Raw genomic sequence first — 23832 nt, 5'->3', positions numbered from 1 at the left:
TTGTTCGTCCCCCTTATTCAATGGCCTCTGGGCCCTGTAAGGTACTGTAAATAAATAACAGCATCCGTATGGTCCCCATATCGAAACTACTAATAAACTTGCTAGGATCAGTACAAAATAGAGCTGCTCGCTTCATTACACGTAACTACAGTCCCCTTTCGAGCGCAACACAGATCAAACTTGATATATCTCTTGAACCATTACATATTCGTCGTTCCATCACTCTTTTATGCTTACTTCATAAATATCGCCACTGCACCAGGCAATCTGCATTACCTCTTGAAGAGCCGTCACGCATTTAGAGCCGTTTACCTAATCAGTACAGCATCAAGCACATATACGGAAGAACACAAGCCTTCAATTCATCAGCCCTTCCACGTGCCATCGTTCTTTGGGATGACCTTCCCGATAATATTGCATCCATATGCAACCATCAATCATTCCATGATCAGCTGCGCGAATACTTTCAAGTGACATCGCGATGTTAAACCTTGTATAAAATGTCGCGCTTTTTGGATATTGTGTTTTTGTTAACCCCTGCTTTATTTTTTCTCTTTAGTCATGTGTCAGACAGTTGTGCTGTATTTATGTACTTCAATGAAAGCAAACAAACTAGAGATTCTGCGAGAAAGATGCTTTTCTTCTCTGCCTGTGAAAACGTAACATGAAGACAAGCACTGCAGTCCAAACATAGTGCTGTGAACTTTACAATGCACTCGTCTATCTGAGTTTGTGCGTCTGAATTATGGAAGAACAGTTTTCTTAGCAAGCCTGCAATCTGTATACTTTTGCTCACGGGTGTACAGGCCACACACACATGCACATAATAGTAATGCAATACAATACAAACAGGATACAACATAGTGGAATTCCCCTCGATATCCTCTTAGAGCTTCACAGTGCAGCACAAGCAATAATGGATACCACATAGTAATGGATACACTATAGTAATTCTGGTTCCCCCTTCAACTTCGTCATAATGGCATACCATAAATATGAACTGGAAAATAGGCCACTTTTAATAAGAACAGGAGTCCAGTATGCTAGAACAAGCAACCTTTTGCTGAGACATCAGATATTACGGCAAAGAGTGGCTACGACAAGTTACTGTTCATTATCATTATTTTTTTTTATAAGTTCAAGCGAGAACATATCGTGGACTCTCTCAGATAGGGCACATACACATCAGAGCCAATATTTTCTAGTGAGAATTTCACAATGCTGAGGAGAGTTGGAAAAGACAAACCAAACAAAGTGATGAGAGTGCAGGAACTGATATTTTTTTACACCACTACAACAGCACAATATATAACAAACAAAAGTTATCTGCTGGTGAAAGTTTGCAAGCAGGACAGTAACTATCAAGAACGACCCTGAAGTGTAAGTTCCAATCAGCTGCATAATTATTCAAGGTGACCAAGGGCAGCCTCACCATTTCGAAGAGGCTCGTTGCAATAACCCTGCTCTCGACGATGTCCGTCACATTTGAGGCAAGGTTCTTTATATGTCGCTCTGTGAAGGAAAAAGAAAAACTTTCAACTTGCTGGTGGATTCGTGGAGGTTGATGGTATAAGAAACTCCAGGGTAATGAAAGATGCCATAGTCGAGGGCTCTGGATTAATTGATGACCACCTCAAGGTTCGTTAAAAGGGCATCTACTTAGTTTAGACTGACAAAGTATTCCTTTAACACTCCTTGCTAATTTTGCAGTAAAAGGTCAATTATTAGAAGAGAAAATGTGGGTCAAAGTTCTGTTCATTTGCATTTTGCACCGAAACCCCAGTGCCTGTATGTCAGTGTGATGTCACAGATTTCAAAGCACATTTTCGTACTTGGGCCACTGTGGCACAGTAAAGATTTTTGAAACTTGATGCCAAATTAAATTTTTGGCTGTCAAGTTTGATGCAGTTATTTCAACTGATAAAAAATTACTTATGCCTAGCAGATGGTGTCAAAACACACGGAGTCACAGTGAGCTGGTACTGGAATTTCAAGGTGGCATTGCCACTTGTATTGTTTCTACACCATTTTTAATTTACTGAGCTTCCTCCCATGACAACAATGAATTCTTGGTATTGTGAATGGGCAACTTACTCATACAGCTCTAAATTACTGTATATATGCTTGACTAAGGTGTTCACTCCTTTTGCACTAAGAAATCAGGAGTACTACATGGGGGAGTACCACACACACACACACACATGCACGCACGCACGCGCACACACACACACGCACACACACACGCACGGGCGCACACACACGCGCGCACACACACACACACGCACGCACGTACAAACACACACACACACACAGAGTATTTTCACTCTAGTGTTACTTTGCCTGCATCGAAACATGGCTGCAGTGCCCGGGAAATAAATCTGACCTCCAGCTAGGCAGGGGAATGCCACAGCCACCGAACCACCTAAGTGGCCAGCATCATTCATCAATGACTAAAGACCATCAGGATATTTTTCTGTTATGTATTTCGATACCAATCCTGTTCTTCTACGTCTGAATTGCTTTCTTGCTTATGAAAGCTGTTTCCCAGCCAAAGTGATGCCTCGGACATCTTGCGACACTCGTCTATCATGAACTTTGCTTTAAAGGTCTTTGATGTCTCTGTAAGGCCGTACAAGAAGTTGAAGAGGACTTGTGTCGTGTAACCTGAATTTGCAGATCTCTTTTCAACACTGCGCATGTAAAACGGTGGTATGCCGGACAAGTCTTTTGAACAGAGTGATTCATGTGAACAATGTGAGGAAATTTCACAGAATTAGGATCATAGCCCCTTGAGGTGCTGTGTACACAATTGTGCAAGCCAAGGTAGTGCCATCAAAAGTGCTAAATAATGGTATTTAAAATGTGTCACGTACATCTTAAACACACTTCTTGTTTGACATGTGCTGCAAGTTTGAAAAATATGTGTAAAGTGTTTCAATAAAATGAGTTCGACAGCAGATGGCTAAGTGTTTGCTTATGATGTCAGCTTGCAGTCATGTAGCGGGTTCATATTTTTGTTTTTCACAATGTTAAACCATCAGGCTTATTTTTCAAGAGTGGATTAGTAGTTCTTTCCAAGTACTAGACATGACATAGTTGATGTTCTCATATCTGATATACCTCTAGAGATCAAGATGTTATGTACTTTTGAATAAGCATAGCATAACATATTGTTACGCGTAACAATATCATCACATACTATTTTCAGTGTTTAAGTATACTGCAGATTTGGCATCAAAAGCTACGGGACTGTGCCCAACTCACCAGGCTCCACATCCAGGATTTTTCGCTGGATTTCAGCAATCTTGTCATTGTGCTCTTGCAGCGAGCGCTTCAGCTCTTGGAGACGTGCATTGCATTCGGCCTCGTGTTCAGCCTGAAGTGCAACAAAGGTATCTGACTGGCAAGCATGATGTGTTAAATAAGCAGTCAAGAGATCAGATGATTAACTAGAGCAGCGAGGTTGCGAAATTTGTAGGCATAGGATTTGTTGACAAGACATGGGTAGCTGATGATCCCTAGGATGCACCTCCGCCTTGTAGTGGACTTTGCGGAATAGCTTCCTTTAGAAAACACTTTTAGCATAAATAAGATTTTGCAGAAATATACATCAATGACCAGTGAAGTCGTCAGACTTCCTTGTCAAAGAGGATCATGCCACCACAATAAACTATGCTCTGTATGCTATTTCATTCCTGTTGATTGATTGATTCATGGAGTTTACTGTCCCAAAGCGACACTGGAACTTCGAGCGATGCCATAGTGGGAATGGCCTCAAAATAATTTTAACCACAAGTTGAGTTCCTTAATGTGCACCTTATTTTAGGCATATCAGTGTTATTGCATTTTCGCATTATCAGAATGCGGCTGTAGCAGCATGGAATTGGATCTGCAACTTCGTGTTCAGCAGCAGAACGCCACTGCCACTGAGCCAACATGGTGACCATATTTCAATTCTGTGACACGTGCTGCATACATGATGACGTCTGCTGTGCCACTAACACAGTTGAACATGTTCTCAATTTTGTAAAGCAACTTTTGTATCTACGTTGGCTCATAGAAGGATAAGACTACAGCCGACTCTCCTTACGAAATGTCAAGGGGCCAGAGAAATTCATTCCGTTTATCAGTAGTTCCATTTACTGAGAGACATTGCAGAGAGCATCGCATGAATACAAAACCAACCAAACGTGAGGGTGATGTTCCATTTAAGTGGCAGTTACGTTTAAGCAATTTCCGTTTATTGAGATTCCACTCTATATCTGTGCAAAGCTTCAGCTCTATACCTTCGTTTCCTTGCTGTTGTGTCACTGGTCCCGTGGACAGTGTATAAGGGCACTAGAAATTTCAGGCATCTTATGGCGCTCCATTCGATAATTCATGCCTGTACGAGAAACTTTAAACAGTGCCAGCATTGCCAAAGCGTAGTAATCAGCCATGTTGCAGGCATCTTCCCGAAACCAAAACTAGCGAAGTCTAGTTTATCCAGCACTGACGGCACCCAAAGTGCAGGACAAGTGAAGCCCAGCAAGCTTAACTGTAAAGCTGCATCGTTGTGCGAGTTCCACAGATGTTGGTTCTGCATGTCCAGCGTTTGTTCATTCACATGTTAAAGTTGGAGCCTTGTTAACCCCTTATAAGCGTTTCATTATGCTGACAAAAAGTGACCGTGCGTTTAGGAATGGGCGAACATTTGCATTTTCAAATACGAATAGTTAGTGTGTAGTATCTGATTCGGATTCTAAAATCTCAACTACTTGGTATTTTCGAATGCTCCAAACTGACCAGAACATTCGGAACAGCAGACTGTTTAAGCCTCGTTTCTGTTCTCCATCCGCTAAGCAAAATACAGTCGACTTCCGTTAATTTGACCTACATGGAACCGACAAAATTCATCGAATTATCCGGCGGGTCAAATTACACAAGATGCAGGAAAAACTCCAAAACACAACACTGGTTTATTTGCCATTATTTGCCCAATGTTAACACACCCCCGAATCAAATGGGCACCCATTTTCTATGTGTCCAAAGTAGAGAACACAAATGACATTAAAGCTCCTAAACACAGAATAAATCTAATGAGCACCAGATTTTCTAGCAATAAAAATATGTGTTGCACAATGGCGACCAGTTTCTTATCAGCTTCGCGGCAATACATCAGTGTTATGCGATAAAGCATATACACTCCGTGAAGGCGATTTTGGTTTCGTATCCGATAGCACCGCGCAGGCAGTTTTCAGCCCGATTTTATTTTAAGAAAAAAAAAGAAAAAAGAAAGGCGCGTATTAGAATCTGGTAAATACGATTATAAGATATTGTGAACTACTGTTATTGCTTGACGATCTCCCCAGGGCAAGTCAAAAATGGCCGTTTTCGGTGGGAGATAACATGTATTCAATGCATTTACTGTCTCCTAAACTCAGCCGAAACAGACGCTGCCACTAAAGAAGTCAATATTTGGGTCAATACAGGGGTCAGGCACATGCATGCTGAGTGGTAAAGTTCGAATGATCAGGTGAAGGCCAATTTTAGGGACAAAATAACAAAAGTTTGGGCCCATAGAAATGCAAGGCTGAGACTTTCGGTCAGGATCAGATTAATCAAAAAGATCAACTTAACTGGAGTCAAATAAATGTAAGTCAATTGTGTCATTAACCATAAGTGTGACGACAAAAGTTTTCGAAGCAATGCAGAAAAAGAAGGGTATTGCAAGTTCTGTATTCAGTTTTGCGGCAGAATTCTACATCACAATCTGCAATATTTGCTTGCAGTCTACCATTTAGTGTTGTCAGTCTAGCTATGTAGCAGTTTAATCTTGTTCGCTAGAGCCAGTGATGTCTTTGGTGCAATGGGCTCCTTTATGTGTCCATGGCCCACAAGTCCTTCAATAACTTTTTGCACAACTTGTCTTTTTTTCTTGGTAACAATTTTTTTCAGTGCTTTTGCAAAGCTAGTCAAACAGCAGTTATCCTTCCTTGGAGAGATTGTTTGCAACCAGGCTCTAATGTTGTTGAGAGGCTATCCACGCAGTTTCTTCTTTTTTTTAATGACAATTGGTGATCTTGTGTTTAAAACTGATCATTTGTAATTGATAGTTGTCTATTTTTGCACTAGTCAGTACAGGCATTGTACATAAATATACTGAAAAATAAATATTTTGCAACCACAGAACAGAGCACAAGGCATGGTCTTATCGCACTTAAACTTTATGTGGAACCTAGGCTTCTTTTCGCACAAGCCGCATGCTAATGAAGGAAAGATAAGGCGTATTCAATGTCAGCCTAGTGACTGTTTTCAATCGGCTCGATCAGGCGCTATACTTAAAGGGGCTCTCCTTAGTTCGAACTCCATTTATTCTAATAAATTTCTGGTCCCCTTGGAGCTCGAATTGACGAGATTTTACTGTACAGCTCAACTTATGTTTCTCTTTAAACAGCAGATTGCGTACTTTACATAGAGCTTCCGCTGCTGCCCGAGTGGCTAGCATGCCGGCTGGTGAAATATGTCGACAACGCCTTACCATGTCGGGGTCCTTCAGCTGCTTCTCGACCATGTGGGTTTCGATGGCAATGGCCTTGCGCTCCTCGATGAGCGAAGTCAGGTGTTGCTCCAGCTTCTTGCTCTCGGACACAACAAGAAGCTCGCTTCGCAGCCAGCTCTGCAGCGAAAGAGAGAAGAGAGCTTAGGAGCTAAACAGAAACAGCCAGAAGCTAAGCTGAACAGAACAAAAAAGTGGCTATTGTTGGTGAAAACCTAGGAATTACAGAGCAACTCCACCACTGTCCAACTTGTATAGATATGCCAGCCAATTTGCTCATTTTCATGACACCACAGTGCAGGAGAACTACTTGCAAGATGGCGTTTGTTAACGACAATGAGGCACCAAGAGACTTCCTATTCTTGTGTCCACTAAGCCCTGTTACTTCATGCAGTTGTCACAATGTACCTCAGTTTTCGGTCTTGGAAGTTGTCTTGATGCAGTAAAAATTTGCAGTTGTGTTGCCTTGCCAGTACATACGCATGTGCTTGCTCAGTGTTTTCACCCATAGTCGTTTTGCCAATGGCAACTTGTTTTTCTAGTCATCACTCGGGCACTGCTTACAGATTCACCTAAACATAGCGGCGGTCATCAAATCCTTTTGCGTTCATTAGCGTGCAGTGACGCAGTGATCCCGTGCTCATCAAAGCGTTGAACATAGTTGGCACAATGTCGCATGCTAAAGTATAGTAAGAGAATGCAAGATTCAGGCAGGAGCAGTACATGCATGTACTTCAACTTTGTCTAGTGCGTTATCTTCTTGCAATTACTGTATGCTCTGTGCCAATATAAAAGAACACTTTATTCCAGTTCGAACAGCAATTCTTACAAAAATGTAAGTGAGAACCTCACTCACTGCTATTTGCTATATACTAGTTCTCATGCTGAAGAATCATACTCATTAAACTATATATCGGCACACACCAAAGGAAAATTGCCAGCTTTAAGCGCAAGTGTGGTATAGCTTTTGACAAGTCTTTCAGCACTCTAACAAGCACTATTCTTGTTACTGATGTTCCGATGCTACGCTGCGGCATTTGATTTCCCTCTGGAAATATGCATAACCACTATAGGGGCTAGCAATCGTATATCATTATGAAAAGACATTGATGGCTGTCTACAAAATATAGTTGTAGCTGTATTAAAGCAAAATTGCATCACAATGCACTTTTCACCCTATATGTTGGAGCAAAGTAATGTCCACTGACAAGGCAACCCCTAACACCTGGGGTCAGCTTTCTTCCATAGCGAATGCGCTCTGTTGTCAAGTCAAATGCAATAAGCTTGTTAGCAGTCTCCTCTACACGCAAGAAAATGCTTTAGAATATGCACGCAAAGGTTGAAGAAGAGAGAAAACGAGAGGGAAATAGTCCTTGCCTTGACACGTGCTGCCATGCTGTCAAAGCCGTGGCCATTGGCACGATTCTCCAGGCGGCGACGCTGAGCGGCCTCGAGGCGGTTCTTGGCCGCCAGGGCCTCCTCCACACGCCGTTGCAGCACATTGATGCGCAGCTCATTTTGGCGCGCCATGCGTGCCATCTGTACCGACTGCTGCTGCTCGCGCACCTTCAGGGCCCGAACCTCACGGTTGCGCTCTGTCTGCTGCCTCCGGTGGCGTTCCGACTCCTCCTTCATACGCTTCATGAGCTGCACCCGCGCCTGCTTCATGTTCTGAAGAGGAGGAACACAAGAGACCACTGCTATGCACTTCGCAAGTGAACACCGGGTATTCATCGAAAGAGCCACATTGAAATTCCCACCTCAGTTCGCTGTAACAAGTGTTGACAAGTGTCTGCTCGAGCCTAGTTAAATTTTTTTTTATCGGTGGAGAAAGACTACGTCGTATTGTAGAAGAAACAACGACTGAACTTGGCAAGTTTTGTTAATTTCTATGCTGCAACAGTCGAATTACGAGAAAACACTTTCAAAGGCGTGGCAGTTTGGGCGAGTTGGTATGTCATGACTGATTTAGGCTTGTAGCACAGCTCAGGAAGAGCAAAAAAGGAAGGAGGTAGGGGTAACCAAAGGGAACGGAAAACAGGGTGAGCGCTCACCCTGTTTTCCGTTCCCTTTGGTTACCCCTACCTCCTTCCTTTTTTGCTCTTCCTGAGCTGCGCTACAAGCCTAAAACACTTTCAAACCTCTGACATCACACTGATGCAACGGTGCAGAACTCCAACGCAGAATTGAAATGACTGAAGTTTAGCAGAGTGATTGAAATGCGGGCGAATAGGTGTGGATTCATAGATTTGCCTGGGCAGTGCAATGCAACACTGAAAAAAAAAAAAGAAAAAAATTAGGGCAGGGTATGCCCTGCCCACTTGCTTTGTCCTTTATTTTACCTGTTTTGCATGCTGTTTAGGCAACGCTACGAGGGGACTCAAGTTTAGTTTACCCTTTATTTTCTCTTGTAATAATCAACCCCTACTTAACACCTATAGTGCAGTTGCAAAAATGTGCCCTAAGAATAATTACCTTTTCCTCTGTTCATCACCCAAGTAGCGTTCCGTCTACTGACCTTCATATTCATTCTTTCACGGAGTTAAGAAATTATAAGATCACTTGTTTAGTTCACAAAATACTCAACACCAACTTTCCCTTACCCAACACCATATTTAACTTCCCATGTGCAAACACCAGGCAAGCAACTAACTGTAACTTAAACCTTCCTTATTGCAGCAATGTATACGGTGAACAATTATTAGAGTTCTTTGGCGCTATAACTTGGAACACTGTGCCTGTGGAAATAAAAGTAACCAGAAATTTTGATCTTGTATGTAAACGCTTCTTGTCTAGCCAAACGTAATAGCTCTTCCTTAAAAAAATAAGAAGGTACTTGTTCATGTAAATAATGCTCTTACTCATTGAGCAGATATGTATTTGGTTGACCTGTATGTGTACTTTTGTGTATTGGACCAGCTACTAGCCAGATAGGCTATCGGTCCAACTATATTTGTACACATTCCTTGACTTGTTTAAATGAAGCTCGCTTTTTGATTGATTGATTGATTGACTGATTGAACCCCTAACCACAAAATTTAAGGCCTTTGAAAGAATACTTGATCAGTATAAATTGAGTGAGTGTTTTTCCTCGGTATCCGTTGAAAGTAGTCCCAGAAGGGACCGCAAAAATGGAGTAAAGTAACTGCCGCAATAACCCAGTCCAGCCACTGTACCCAGCATCGAAATTCTCCCGAGTCCACAAAGAAAGCATCCCTTCAAAACTGTGACGCAAGACCTACCGTGATCTCCTGCTGGAGCTTCTTGGCACTGCGTTCCGCATCCTCCTTGAGTCTGATCATACGGGACTGCTCCTCAACCTTCTTGTGCAGTTGGCTGACGCGATCTTCCAGCTCTTGAATGCGCTTGCGTCGTTGCTCTGCTACCTTGTTCCCAGCCGCACTATAAATTGGCAACAAAGATCAACAACCAATTTTATTATGTCATCATTTACTGTCAGCCGATGTTTGGTGGGAACACACTGCTGGTAAATGTTGCCCATCACGAGAATGGGCACGCTTATGGTAGACTGAGGAGTCAAACAAGCTCCCGCAGGTACAGCTACTTTTGCTCAGCGAGGTGCTGTGGATGTATCAATTTATTTAATACACCAAACAAGCTTGATGTTAAACCTGATACAGTATATACCCGAACCTAAGGCACACATTTTTTTCAGAGAAATTAAGTCTGGAAGTCGCATGCACGTTACAGTGGGATAGGAAACCAAAACGTTTGCGGCGCTGGCAACAGTCCACTGTCAGAGCCGTCCGAGGCAGCGTAATCACCATCACAAGATGGCGACAGAGCACATTTTCGTGAACGCTGCTGCGGGTTCATTTCGTGTTAAACTACGACCTATAGCGGCATTCTTGGGCAATCAGTGAAATTTTGCACAAATAGGTGCCAGACGCATTGGCTTAACCGGGTGCCAAGCTCACTATCTGTGCACAGTGCCGGGAACGCTGTCAGCCACACATGTCTTCGACAAGTCCAGTGCAGAGTCGGGTAAAATCCCACGAAAGTGACAGTCGTTATCTCTAGAAGTGATTGCTCGAGAATACTGTACCTGTGTGCTGGGTATCTGCGGCCACTGAAGCACAAATGGTGACGACTGCCACATTCCCTATGAAAGCTCACTAAAATAAATTTTTGCTTCTGCGACGGTAAATTGTGCAAGTCTCGTTCTTTGAATTGAATGTGTGGCGTTTAGTGGCGCAAGGGCCAGGTACGGCCAAAGAGCGCCAAGCCAGTGTCGCTCTTCTGATTGCAAACGAATGAGTATGCTACATCTTTATTTTATACATTGGCGGCAGGTTATATTCAGATGCACCCTTATTTTTTCAGTACCTGTGAAAATTGGGTGCACGTTAGATTCAAGTGCGTGTAAGAATCGAGTAAACACAGTATGAAATCGAGTCTCTACAATTCATTAGACAACGTCAGCATCCTTGTTTCTGGTGTACAAAACCATCTCTTCTTAGTCAGAATGATATATAAAGGAGCTAAAACTTGCACAATCCCGACAGCTGCTAATCTATTGTAGTCGAAGTGTTGTAGCCCTAGCCGGAAGTGCATCACTATGGCTAGAAAGAACTCAAGGGGTCCACACAGCCCAAACATGGGGTGGAGGTTTTATGGGCAAGCGTTAGCGACATCAGCATGACAGTCATGCAACATCAGTGCGAAGCTGTCGGCGAGTATGTCAGTTTAGAGGAGGCACAAGCGTATTGCATGACCCCGGCACATTTCTTCGTAGGCACTCGTGCAGCTAAGCCTTCCTGCAGGGTATCAAGTGCTAGGTTTATTGAAGAGAGGCCTTTGCTGATCAGGCCTCCCTAATATCAATGAGAAATTTATTTCATATGAAGTTTATACCATATTATGAATTGAATATTGTGTGATGCTACATGTCCTGTACAGCCTTCAGTGAAATAGTGCCCCTGTGATAGAAAGATGTTAGGCAAGAAAAGGTAGTTTTGGCACTTCATACATTAGTGTGTTTTGTACTACCCCAATGCTGATTATCTTTACTTTAGAGCTCAAAGAATAAGAGAGAGCATATAAGTTCCACATGAACACAAGCGTATTGTGCTAACGCAAACATGCAGCAACTAACCTTTTAGTGTTTTGCTGGCTTGATAGGATGGCAGAGAGGTCATCACGTTCTTTCTTGAGAGCAGCTATCTCATGCTCAAGATCACGCTTGGTTGCCTGTGTAAAACAAAGAAATGGACAAGAAATGTTATGAGATAAACGCAACTGATGAAGCACAGCTACACTTGCCAGCTTTTGCTTCAGTGCACAAAGGGGGGCCACTAGTTTTGCAGGGTACTTGCAACTCTCCACGCTATTTCAAAAGCTTGAAAGCACAAACATAATGGTATAATGAATATATAACATGGGAGAGAGTGCCGATGGCTCTGAAAATAAAATGCAGTTAAACCTCGATATAATGAAGTCCGTAAAATCGGAAATTCACTTTGTTATAATGAATTTTGATATTTGAAAACGGAAGGAGACACAAAACTTTCCGTATTATTGGAAAATCTGAAAGAGCAACTTTTACTGTGGGGAAAAAAACATTTCGTAGAATTTGAGAGTCGACGACGAAAGGTACGGTTTCGTGCTATGTCTGTGATATCTTCATGTCGGCGGTGTGAAGCAAGACCAGCCACGCTTTCCCATCCACTCCGTCCCCTGTGGCTGACAGTATCGCCGGCAGTGCGGGGAGCGAATGCTTCTCGCTTCAATGTGTCTCTAAACTCAAGGTTACGCAACCTCTCGCACTAAATGCACAGGAAGACAGCGCATGATGCCATGCCGTCTCAGCGAGCTTGCCTAGCCTCTGCACGTGTCGTGCATTACCTCTAACACAGGGCATGCAGGCTGCACGCAGAGCCCGCAGCCACGCTAGTGAAGGAGACATGCGCCAACCTCGTACAACATTGTACCGCCGAAGTGAAGATGTCATTGACACAGCTTGAAACCGTAGCGTATTTGCACGATTGTAAGTCGACCTATTTCTTAAAATTTGGAAATCTGAAGTGGGGAGTCAACTTACAATCGAAACCAAAACAACGCACCGCAAGAAAAGCGAGACCAACAAGATATCAAGGGAGCTACAACATAGTTACAATATTATGTTTCCTCTATGGCCCTACCTGTAGCTTTCCGCTATCCCGGGCCTTTGTTCGCTTTTTAGAAGGGTCTTTCAACATTTTTTTAATAGTTTTACAGCACACACAGCACTCATGGGGGGTTGTTGACAGTTCGTGGAAGTGCCGCTGTTCCATTTGCGGTGGCACCCTCAGAACAGCGGCGCTTGCGGCAAGTATCGATAGCTCATGGAAGAGCAGACACCGCTTACATGTTTCTCTTTCCGTGCAGCTCTAGTTTCATGCGGTCGATTTGACTGCCGGCCACGTGCTACTTCTGTGCTTCCTCAGTTGTCATGAGTGCTCCGAGTCCACTAAACATTCCGGGCTCATCCACAGCAGCATTCAAGAGGGCTGCCATCCTTTACACTGAAAAAACAAATAACTGCGCAGTGGGCCGCAAGCTTGATGTTCCTTAATGGGTGGTGCGAGAGTGGAGACTGCAGCGAAGCAAAATTTTCACCTGTGACGGCAAGCTAAGAGGTTTCCGTGGGCCAAAGTCGAGACGCTTGGCCTCCAAAGCTGGAGGCCAAGCTTGTGGCGTATGTCGCTGAAATGCGTGATCGGTCCCTGCCAGTGACGTACGACATGGTCATGATCTTCGATCTTCGATCAGGATCTTCACCTTTTAAGGACTTGCTCTGCCATGAGTATGAGTGGCTGGCGGCAGAAGACTGCAAACTTACGCCAACTGGACATGTCAAAAAAGCCTCCCTGATGGCTGTGTGTGGTTGGGTGGTTTCGGCGTGGACTTATGTATGTATGCAAAGGCACTTATATATGCAAATGCGTAATTTCGCTGGACAACGCCGTGCTGTGGGATCGTAGCAGCAATGACCATGGCAGCGCTAGCGAGGACGATGGCACAAGTGAAGACGAGTAGTCCAGTGACCATGCCAGCTACTAATAAATTTTCATCATGGAATGTGCCCGCAGGTATGCCCTTTATTTCCCCTGTCACACGCGATATGGGGGGGGGGGGGGGTCGACTTACAATCGTGTAAATATGGTATCTTTCATTTCAAATTAAACAAAAATGAAATTTTTTTTTCTCATCCAAACTTGTTTTTTTGACTGCTCGATATTGCAGGAAATTTTGCGATCCCTTCAGCGTAAGAAAAATCTATCGGCAACTGTACTTATTTGAAAAACAGTTGAGAAGGACGACATGTGGGCCATAGCAACAAAAAGCTGTTCGAGATTGACTACAATAGACACTAGCGTAAATAAATTTCCATTCTGAGAGCATAAACAGCAGACACATTTCCGATTGCCAGAATCAAAGGCTTGCTACAAAAAACCATAAACACTGCACGCACACTAGATTTAGGGGCACATTAAAACTCGGTAATTACCACCAAAAAAAGAAGGAACAGCAACATGTTCGAATGTTTTTTTCTGCGTCTTCTTATAGCTTGACTTGCTGGATAATGTTACTAATTTTGCTGGTCCCATCAGGGTTTAATTAACAGAAGTCGACTGTGTTAGTACTTAAACACGAACTACCAATGAGCAATGCAACCATGTTCATGGGTTCATAATAGAGCTCCTTCGCACAGCGCAATAAATTATTTGTTACTGTGACTTGCTTATACGCTGCGATGGTAGATGAACTATGTTCAATAAATCATTCCCTCATTCCTGCGTCCTTGGCAGATTGCCGACTGAGTAAACTGACAAGCCCTTGACAGTATTAGTTAGGCGGCAGTCTAACATTGAAACAGGATGTGCACAATCGCTTCTTTAAAGCAAACATCTGAGTATGGTGACAAGAAAGCTTGATTTGCTTTAGTATGCTTATTTTGCCACAATTCAATGATATAAGGGGCACAAACTTTAGAACAAACTGGCCTGTATAACGAAGGATATTCCTGGTTCCTCTGACTTCGTTACAGAAGGATCTGACTGAAGTACAAATCCAGCTGAACCTTGACATTTGGCAGGAGGGCCATCACTGGAAGCGCTGAAGCTGTCATCGTTTTTGTGTGGAAATTTGGATCAAACGTCATCACTTCAGCGCAGCGAGACTGAGTGAAACAGTGAAAGGGCCATCATTTTATCCAACAATTTAGGAGGTTCATTTTAATTTCATTGTCCCATACACAACCATATGTTGATTAATATTTCCGATTCCCATAGTATTAGCCGCAAGAAAAGTTGCTCGGTGCCTTCTAGATGCTTGATACGCTCATCACAGCATGCATGTAAGAAAACACGGGATTTGCATCTTTTGGTCGGATTCATTAGAATGCAAGCACAAGCCCTCTTCTGCGCAAAATATGTTCAGAGCTTTTCTGGCCATACTGAGTGGGTTAAACATACCTCCTCGAAAATTTGTTATTGGGAAGTTAAAGAAAGTGGCGAAAATTGGTGCGCGGCACTTTTTCATGTATCACGGGCTTTCTTTCAGGCTGGCAAGAATTTTATACAGCCCGTATTGAGCAACGGAAAGCTGAAAAAGGATTTTTTAGAATGGTTAACAATTTTCTCGCCGACACTTTGATGCTCCAATTATAATATTTGACAAGTTGATTAACAATAACTGATTACGTAATTAGATGAAATACAAAAAACAGTCTGACTTTCTCCAAGCAAAGGCAAACAACATCACGTGATCTTTTCTGTCCAGGTACATGGCACTTCCACGTTAAAAATTTTGGCGCAAATTATGTAGGACATATGGTAGATTTAATAAGAAATGACATACAACAAAGTGTGTCCCTGTCAGATGTGACTTTTACAACATACAACCCCTCGTAGCAAAAGCCCTCTAGCTCCCGAGATCCAGTTATTCTGTTCGCTCATTCTGCAAAGTTAACGCCATTGGCATTCTGCCGCACATAAAAATAAAAATTATGTAGATCCCACGCAATGTGGGAATCGATGTAAGAGAAGTTTTCTGTGCTGTGTGCTCTGATTGACGATAATTAGCAGCGATGTTGGCGACAAATGTTTAACTTTTTTAATGTTTTGTCCAACACGAGAGTGGTAAGTTGATGTTGAACGTTACGTTGCATGCACCACTGCTGTTGGTGTGCTTAGTACGTAGAACACAACGGGAAAGGTGTTCGCTTGAGGCGTTGTTGTGCACCACATTTTATAGCCTCTGAGAGGGTTGAGCACTGTCATTGCCTCACATGGCACATCGCATTGTGGCAGAAGCACTAAACTTCCATTGAATTGTGGGGCTGTACGTGCCAAAACCACAATTGGATTACGAGGCAAGCCATAGTGGGCAACCCGGATTAATTTTGGCACTGTGGTGCTCTTTAACGTGTCCCTAAATCAAAGTGCACGAGGATTTTTTATTTTGCCCCCGTTGAAATGTGGCTGCCTTGGTCAAACCCACGACCTCGAGCAATGCCATAGCCACAAAGCTAGTGTTGATTTGACGTGCGACCACTTCGGCTGTGTCGCCTAGACCCCGTGGCGCGCTTTAATTAATGTGGCTCTGCTTCTGCAGGCCCTGCGTAAGTGCATAAGTTCTCCGCTAGACACATTTGCATAGTCTTTTTCAGAAATAGCAGAAACGCACTGTACCGTACCTTGAACTTATCCAGCACTTCCTTGCCTTTTCATTTCACTTTACCTTTTCCCTATCCCACCCTCCCCTTGTATTTGTATGGGAATTGCGAGCGAAGAGCGGCAAGGCTGTTATTCACTTGTTTCGCGACTGCGTCGGTTGTACCCATTCCCTGCCCCCTCTCCCCCTCCTCCCTTCCATTCTATCTAGCTTCCCTCTGGACTTGCATGTTGGTAGAAAGGTAAGCGCTTACTGTAAGCTGTCAAGAGGCTAATGTGGCGACCACCCGGGAGCTCCAGAGGGCATTGCGCACATTCGATGCGGTGCGGTCCAAACGAGTTCCTCACGTCTCTTTTCTTCTCTGCCACATTTCTTCCACATATATACACGCTCTGAACCACCCCTCGACGTGGTATGCCGGACAGCAGCAGCAGCAGCAGCAGCAGCAATGGGAAAGTCGCAGGAAAAGTCAAAGAAACCTTTGTTTTAAGAAAGCACGCGCACAGGTGCATGCACTAACCTCATACTGCAGCTTCACGACCTCAAGGTGCTGGTCATTCATGGACATCTTGCTGGCGAGCTCCTCCTTGGCTTGGAGCACTCGGTTGAGATCATCAAGCTCTTTGCTCAGCGCGGCACGTCGCATAGTCGCCTCCAGACGCGACTGATTGAGCAGGAACGTCTTCTGCAACTGTTCAGCAGCACCCTTCACGGTGCTCTCGCCAAGAGATGTATCTGAACTTTCCTCCTCGATGGTCGTCATCTCCCTGTCATCTTCTGCAGGTGGCTTGTCAACCTGAACAAGATAAGAAAGGGACTCGCTTGTTAAACGGCTCCCAAGTTTGCTGGCCACCGAAACCCCACAAGCTAAACGGTAGAGGCAGTCACGCATGTACAGTCACCCACAGGAGTTTACAGGGCACAGTAGGTGTGAAGAAGCCAAATTCCAGCAACAAATTTGAAATTTCAACCTGAAGCAGCTTGAGACTTGCACAGTGATCCGTTAAAAGTACAGGAATTCACATTTGTTGTGGAACCACTGTCACGTAAGATCTGCATGGCCGTCACACTGTGTGTGAAGGACCACTCATTATGCTCACTAAAATGGCTATAGTATACTTCATTTCAGATGCAGCAGGCAAAACTGTTAGCGATTGCTCTACTTGTCAGTGTGCCTGAATTTTAAACTAAAATTGTGGATCAGGTGCAATAATTGCTTTATCAATTAAAGCTACTATTTTATTAATTATGATGTCTAAGACTTTGCGTATTAAAATTTATTCGCTGTGAAACAAGTGGAGTGACAATTTTACAACCTCTCTGTATAGCTTACACTGTGCATCATCCACATTCCTGATGAAATCATACTGCGCTACATATTGGAAGAAATATACAAAGATATTATACAACATTAGTTGCATAATATGCATGCAACAACTAACGTATGCAAAATTAGTTGTACACTTTAGTTATAATGCATGAAGTGATCCTTCATAAGACTTTACAGTTCTTTACAAAATTAATGGCAACAAGTACCTATGACCACATAACCACATAACCAGCATAGGTATTGTGGCAATGCCTGCAATGTAGGAAAGGGAGCTAGAGTCAATTACTGAATCTTTAGACATTCCCGATAATTTGAGCACCTTCATGGCATTACCATGCACACCATAGAGCCAATGTATAAGAACACTTGAAATTTCAGAACTTGAAATCAATGCCGCCATTTTTATTGTCTTGCTGCCTAGAACCAGTGCTCTTGTCCATCGATTCGCTGGCAGCTGCAGTCACTGCTGCGGCAGTGCTGAGGCCTAGCTGCTTTTAACGTTAGCTACCAAGCTTCCTGTTTGGTTTTTTATTTTTCATAGAAAGTATTCGGCGCTGTCAGAAATGGTGCTGACTGTCATTCTCGCCGATGAGCTTCGAAGAGCTGAAAGCACGACAAGATCAAATGTTGCACAATGCCAGTGTCAAAAAGTCAGCTTCGCCGCAATATATAGGTGTTTCGCAATGAAGCTTACGCGCTGTATTGCAGTGAAGCATACCAAGAGTGAAAAGGGGGCCACCGTTACGGGACACAATATGCAGTCCTTAATTAAACACGCATTCAACCCCCCCCCCCCCTTCTGTCACGTTACGAGCACCAATACACCTAATATGTGTAGTGGCAGGCCTTCAGAGCAATTTCACATGTGCCTCTAGTGATTTGAGCTCTTGGGAGCAGTAAAAGGCATGCATTCATTTTTTTTTTGGACTGCCAGATTTTTCGGACGCATCCCGACCCCTAGGGGGTCCAAAATATCAGACATTGACTTTGTATGCGAAAGGGGGAACAACAACAGCCCACACACTAGCGGATGCCACACACACTGCTTACTTTAAGCAGAGATTCAATTCATCACTGAGGGTTAACTAATGACCATCCGTAGCAGAATTGCAGTTCTAGACTTTTGTTGACCTCTCAAGTGCGAGCATTAAATTTGACTGCAACATAAAAAACAAGGTATTTCAGTTCCTATTCTGCCTTGCTACTGCAGTCGCACAGGTGTACAACTGCCAGTAAAGTGGGTCGTCAATCACACTCACTTCAGACAGACTAGTTCTGGTGATATGTATGACCTGACTGCAGGAACTCTTGCATAGATTTCTGGGCTGTCTGAAAAGACATTGCGTGTGCACTCAGTGTCAGTGCCTACATTTCGCGCACTGCCGTTGAGCAGAGTACCTACCACATTGTTTGGTTGACATTCTTTGTCCTGCAAGAAGGACAAGATGACACCATGAGATTGGATTAGATTCTCAGGTTTTATGCACCACAACCACCGTTTGATTATGAGGCACGCTATAGTTGGGGGGGCTCTGGATAAATTTTGACCCCCTGTGATTCTTTAACATGCCCCCAATGCACGAGACACTGACGCTTTTGCATTTCACCTCCGTAAACAAAAATAATACAGTAAAACTTCGATATAACAGTATAAAATCGGCAATTTGCTTCTTTAGAATGAAATTTCATTTTAGTGAATTTCTATCTTTTATGCAATAAGCACAGTCGCCGATCTGTTTTTCTTACACGGAAGGGGCCGCAAATTTTTACCAATTGTCGGGCAGTCGGAAAAATTAAATCTTAATGAGAAAAAAATTAATTTTGTTAAGTTTGAGTCTTTGATGAAAGATATGATTTCGTGCCGTGTCGACGATATTTTCACATCCGTGATATGAAGTGAAGCCAGCCATGCTTTCAGGACCACTCCACCCCCAGGGCTTATAGTGTCACTCGTCGTGGGACAACGCTACCGTGAAAACTGCCCGCAGAAGGGCGAAAATGCTTCGTCTGCCTCATGCTTCATATCGCCGAAGCTTGAGATTATGCAACCTCCAATACTAAATTTGCAGGAATACAGGGCACATGATGTCACACCAACTCGGCACACTCCCTCTTTGCACACGGCAGATTACCTCTAAAACAGTGCTCGTGGGCTGCGTATGCGATGACAGCCACGCGCAGTCATGGCCGCACTACAAAAGGAAATGCACGCTAACCTCGCACGCCCAGCCCTTGGCAGATTTTCGAACAAAAACAGCACCTCACCGTGAATTATTACCGTAGTTACCAAATCCTACCACATGCTTTATATTCCCAAGAAATTTGGTTCGAAGATAGCCTGCACATTACAACTGAACACAAAACAAAACTGCGTTTACGGCATTACAAACAGCCTACCATCTAAGCCAGCATTGCTGCCATCCCAAGATCCCTCTCACCCCACTGCAAAGGGTACGACCACAATCACCATGGCGGAAGAACAAGTTTGTGTGTTGGACAGAGACGGCAGTGTGCGATTTTGAGGCCTCAATCACAAAAACAGAATAAAAAAATAAGTTATTTTACATGCTAAGCTCGTCGCAGCAGTCTCACCACGTGTTTACAGTGTTTCTGAGACTAAGCGTCGCAGGACAAATTGGCCGCGTGGTAAATTGTGTTTAGAGAAACGTGGGATGTAAACGCAATGCACCAAAAGTGTATGTGTTCCATAGACAACAATAAACCGTTATCTGAAACTGATGATGACTGACATTAAAGGGCCCTAAACGGTTCGGACAAATTTTGTAGACTCGTAGGGTACAGCTTAAGTAGAACATTCGCATCACAATTTAAGTTAAGAGTTACGTATTAATGGAGCTACAAGCTATTACAAGTTACCCTCCTCCCTAGCCATGCTTTTCCTCCTCAACTCATTCACCGAGCGATCGGGGCTAAGCTCCACCTTCGCTGGTTCTGCGTCATGATGCGATGTCACATCGTCCACTTCCGGTTGTTTTGAAGCCCGCCCCCGCCCGCGCGAAACCACTCTGCTAGTCGCTTTGCCGTCAACCCCAAGCGAGAGCTATCGAAGCAGCGTGCGTTGCGAGCATTCTGTCGTAGCGCCGGCCATGTCTGGTATTCCGGTAACCACAGGCAAGCTGGGTGTTTCGGCAGATAGCTGTAGGCATAAACTCAAGCTGATGAAGGAACTTTAGCGTAGACATACCTGAGCGGCCTGATCGGTCTGCACGGTCCAGCCACTTGTTGGCGCAGAGCTTAACCAGCCAAACAAAGAGTTAATATTGTTCTAACCAAGTGGAAAACATTTTAAACATCTACAAAAACAACGTGCAAAAAATTTACACCACCAGCAAAGAAGAATACGTTTTGTTACTGCTACTGTGTGTGGTTGAGCTCTACGCCACCAGGTGGCTGCACCGTGCAGACCATTCCCATTTGTGCTTCTGCTGACCCGTTAAACGGCACAGTCAAGCGGCCAGGCCCTGTCCTCTTGCGCTTGCGTTTGCCCTAATACCGGACTCGCGAAACGCTATTGCGTTAGTAATCTTCCGGTGTAAAGTGACGGCCGCAATCGCACAAATTCTGGCGCCGATCGGATAGCGGCAGTTCGATGCACTGCAGCCAGTCCGCTTGTCTACTGGCTTGCAGAGAGACACGATGTCGCAGCTGAACATATTGCCAGTCGCTACGTTTGCAGTCTACAACACAACAAAGTTGAACCATAGCGCTCGCGAAAAGACAGACCGACCCTGACGGCGGAGCTCTCTTCAAGAATGGAGCACGTTGTAACACAAGCAGACGACACATGCTGTGGGCCGGAAGTGCTTAAGTGTACTGAAATATTGTTCTCGTGCATTCTCTTTATGTTACTTTCTTTTTACAAAAACAAGTTAACTAACACTCCAACTACTATTACGAACATCATTTGTTTACCATAAAGTTGGAAAAATTATCGATCACACGCCCTGGTCAGCCAATCCGATAGCTCGCCCCACTGACGTCATATGGGTGATTTCCGTCATATGGGTAGGGGCGGCTTAAAATTCCGACGAGCAGTGTGCTGCCATCGGCAGCGATGTGCATTTTTTAAAACCTTATCATAAATTACACGCTTTACGTGGAGCACTTAGATGTGTCAGTTAATGATCAGAAGGACCTACTCTAACGACTCAGTATGTTTGTAGAAAATCGTCAATATCGTTTAAGGGTCCCTTTAATCGTAAATAAATTTCCATTTTGCTAAGGTAAGCTTTGAAGGTTTCATTTTTTCCCAATGCCAGTACAGCAAAAGCTAGTTAATTCACAACTTGTTAATTCGATATTTCGGATCGTTCAAAGGAGCCGCTGCGGTTCGTCCAGCAATGTATGGAAAGCAATATGTAACACAGCCAGCTAAATCACACTGAAATCCGCACCGCCACCGATAATTCGAACTCCGCGCCACAGTGGACGGGGAGAGTGCTAGTGCGCAGGAGCACATTGGCGACGCAGGCGTCATCGTGTGGGCCGTGCAGCTTTGCTTTTTCCATCTGCAGCCCTTTGTTTAGGCCTGACCGGACAGAGATGCATTTGCCAAGCTGGCCAGGCATAGCCAGGCATGGTCAACGCCTCTGTTGCAGGTCGCTTCTCTCTTGTGAGGTTCTGTATAAAGCTCAAGGGCGATAAAATCATCACCATACGCTGCATGGTGTACGTGCAAGCGAAAGCGTGCTAGGGTGAGCCGGCGAACATGGCTCAGTCACGTGTGCGCGAGCAAGGAAGGCGGTGTGGAAGCGAGCCTTCTCCTGTCGCATGCGAGACATGGGCATGAAGTGAAGGAAGGGGACGGAGGGAGAAAAGGGGGGACATTCTCCGCCGGCTCCTGCTTACGGCGCGACCATGCGGGCGCCGTATCTTGAAAGCAATGTGCGTCGTGGCCAAAGTGCATGCCCGCGTGGCCTCATCTTCAACGTGATCTGCGATGCTTGCAGAGCCGGCAGCTTCGTATGCAATGTGCTTTCTGCGTTTCGTTTGCGTTGAAGCGAGAGCTGTACAAAGGTTGATTTGCTCGCTGCTGCTGCCGCGGTTCCTCACTCCAGTGTTTTTCAGCAAGTTTCTGCAATCATCGAGTGAGATGTGTTCATGTTCACTTGTGCGCGCGTGGCACCATACTTGTTAATTTGGTTAGGAAGCGAATATGTACAAGTTTACACGGCCGGTAAAACTACTATCCTTACTTCCTATAGCTATCTACTAATTTGCTATCGCAATCGATGCTTCGCTTTTCAGGCAAAATTGCTGCTTTCTTTTTCTCCCTGCCAATCGGCTCGATGAACGCGCAGATGGAGCAAGAGCCATCTCGACATCGGGCACGTCGGACTGCGTCAGCCGCGTCCGGTTATGTTGGCTGTGCCAGTGCTTCGAAGCATAGATGTTGTTCACGCCAACGTGATGTAGCGTATGTGCGCACGTGCTCACGCCACGTTGGACTATATACGTGCGTAACCAAGCGATTTTTTTTCTGACTTTCATTAGTTCGAATTTTGTATAATTCGGATTTTCGTAGCATCCCCGCAGAATTCGAATGAACTAGCTTTTACTGTATCAGAGGCAAGCTAGGTTAAAGAAAAGACGTTAAAATCGGGTGTACATTATTGTGCGTGCATAGCTTTCTACTTTGAACCCATAACCACTGGGTACATGTTAGAATCAGGTAAACACTGCCAAATGAAGCAGCAGTGCATGAATGCTTTTTTTCTGCCCTCTTTATTCCAACTACCAAATATATAACTCCATCATTTCCATGGGTTCTGTCAAGACCAAATCAATGGAAGTCAACTGTATGGGAAAAACTAAATGTGCAGCAGGCACTTGGATTGGGTTTAAAGAAAAATATGTCTGTATAAGTAAGGAAGTGCCGAAGAAAAGATAATTGCTGTAGCAGCAATGAGGTGCGTCGTTCTAGATGTAACATGACAACAGTGCACTCCATATTGGCAGTTAGCAATATTCCCCAAAGACATAATAACGTATGGCACTTTTTCTTTACTGGTACCACTCACAAGTTAGATTCCAAGATTTGTTACAAATATCCTTGTCAGAATTTGTATGTGTAACTTATTCACCAGTTCTCGTCAGTTAAAGTAAAGAAACTGCAAACATTGAGTTTCTGGTAAATTGAACCTCCCCTATACTAAATGTGTCTTCATTCCACATCTATGTACTGAGCGTTGCTCAAGCAACCACTTTATTGAAGTACGGTAGCTAACTGGGCAAGTTGGTACAACTGTATGTTTACTTACAGCCC

General features: G+C 44.1%; 1 protein-coding gene across 2 annotated transcripts in view; it reads right to left on the bottom strand.

Moving 5' to 3' along the window:
• Klp3A (kinesin-like protein 3A) overlaps positions 1-23832 on the bottom strand; it is a 67275-nt gene that overhangs the window by 22655 nt on the left and 20788 nt on the right. For both annotated transcript variants that reach the window (XM_055064223.2, XM_055064218.2), the window contains exons 12-18: positions 16737-17012; positions 11655-11749; positions 9781-9940; positions 7916-8209; positions 6521-6658; positions 3265-3376; positions 1433-1512 (exon numbers count right to left, since the gene is read on the bottom strand). In XM_055064223.2, the coding sequence (XP_054920198.1) occupies positions 1433-1512; positions 3265-3376; positions 6521-6658; positions 7916-8209; positions 9781-9940; positions 11655-11749; positions 16737-17012 (1155 nt within the window). The remainder of the gene's footprint in view (positions 1-1432; positions 1513-3264; positions 3377-6520; positions 6659-7915; positions 8210-9780; positions 9941-11654; positions 11750-16736; positions 17013-23832) is intronic.

The sequence above is a fragment of the Dermacentor andersoni genome, chromosome 3, assembly GCF_023375885.2.
Source record: "Dermacentor andersoni chromosome 3, qqDerAnde1_hic_scaffold, whole genome shotgun sequence".
Classification (NCBI taxonomy): Eukaryota; Metazoa; Arthropoda; class Arachnida; order Ixodida; family Ixodidae; genus Dermacentor; species Dermacentor andersoni.
The sequence above is the reverse complement of the archived record's forward strand: the minus strand, read 5'-3'. Positions and strand labels throughout refer to the sequence as shown.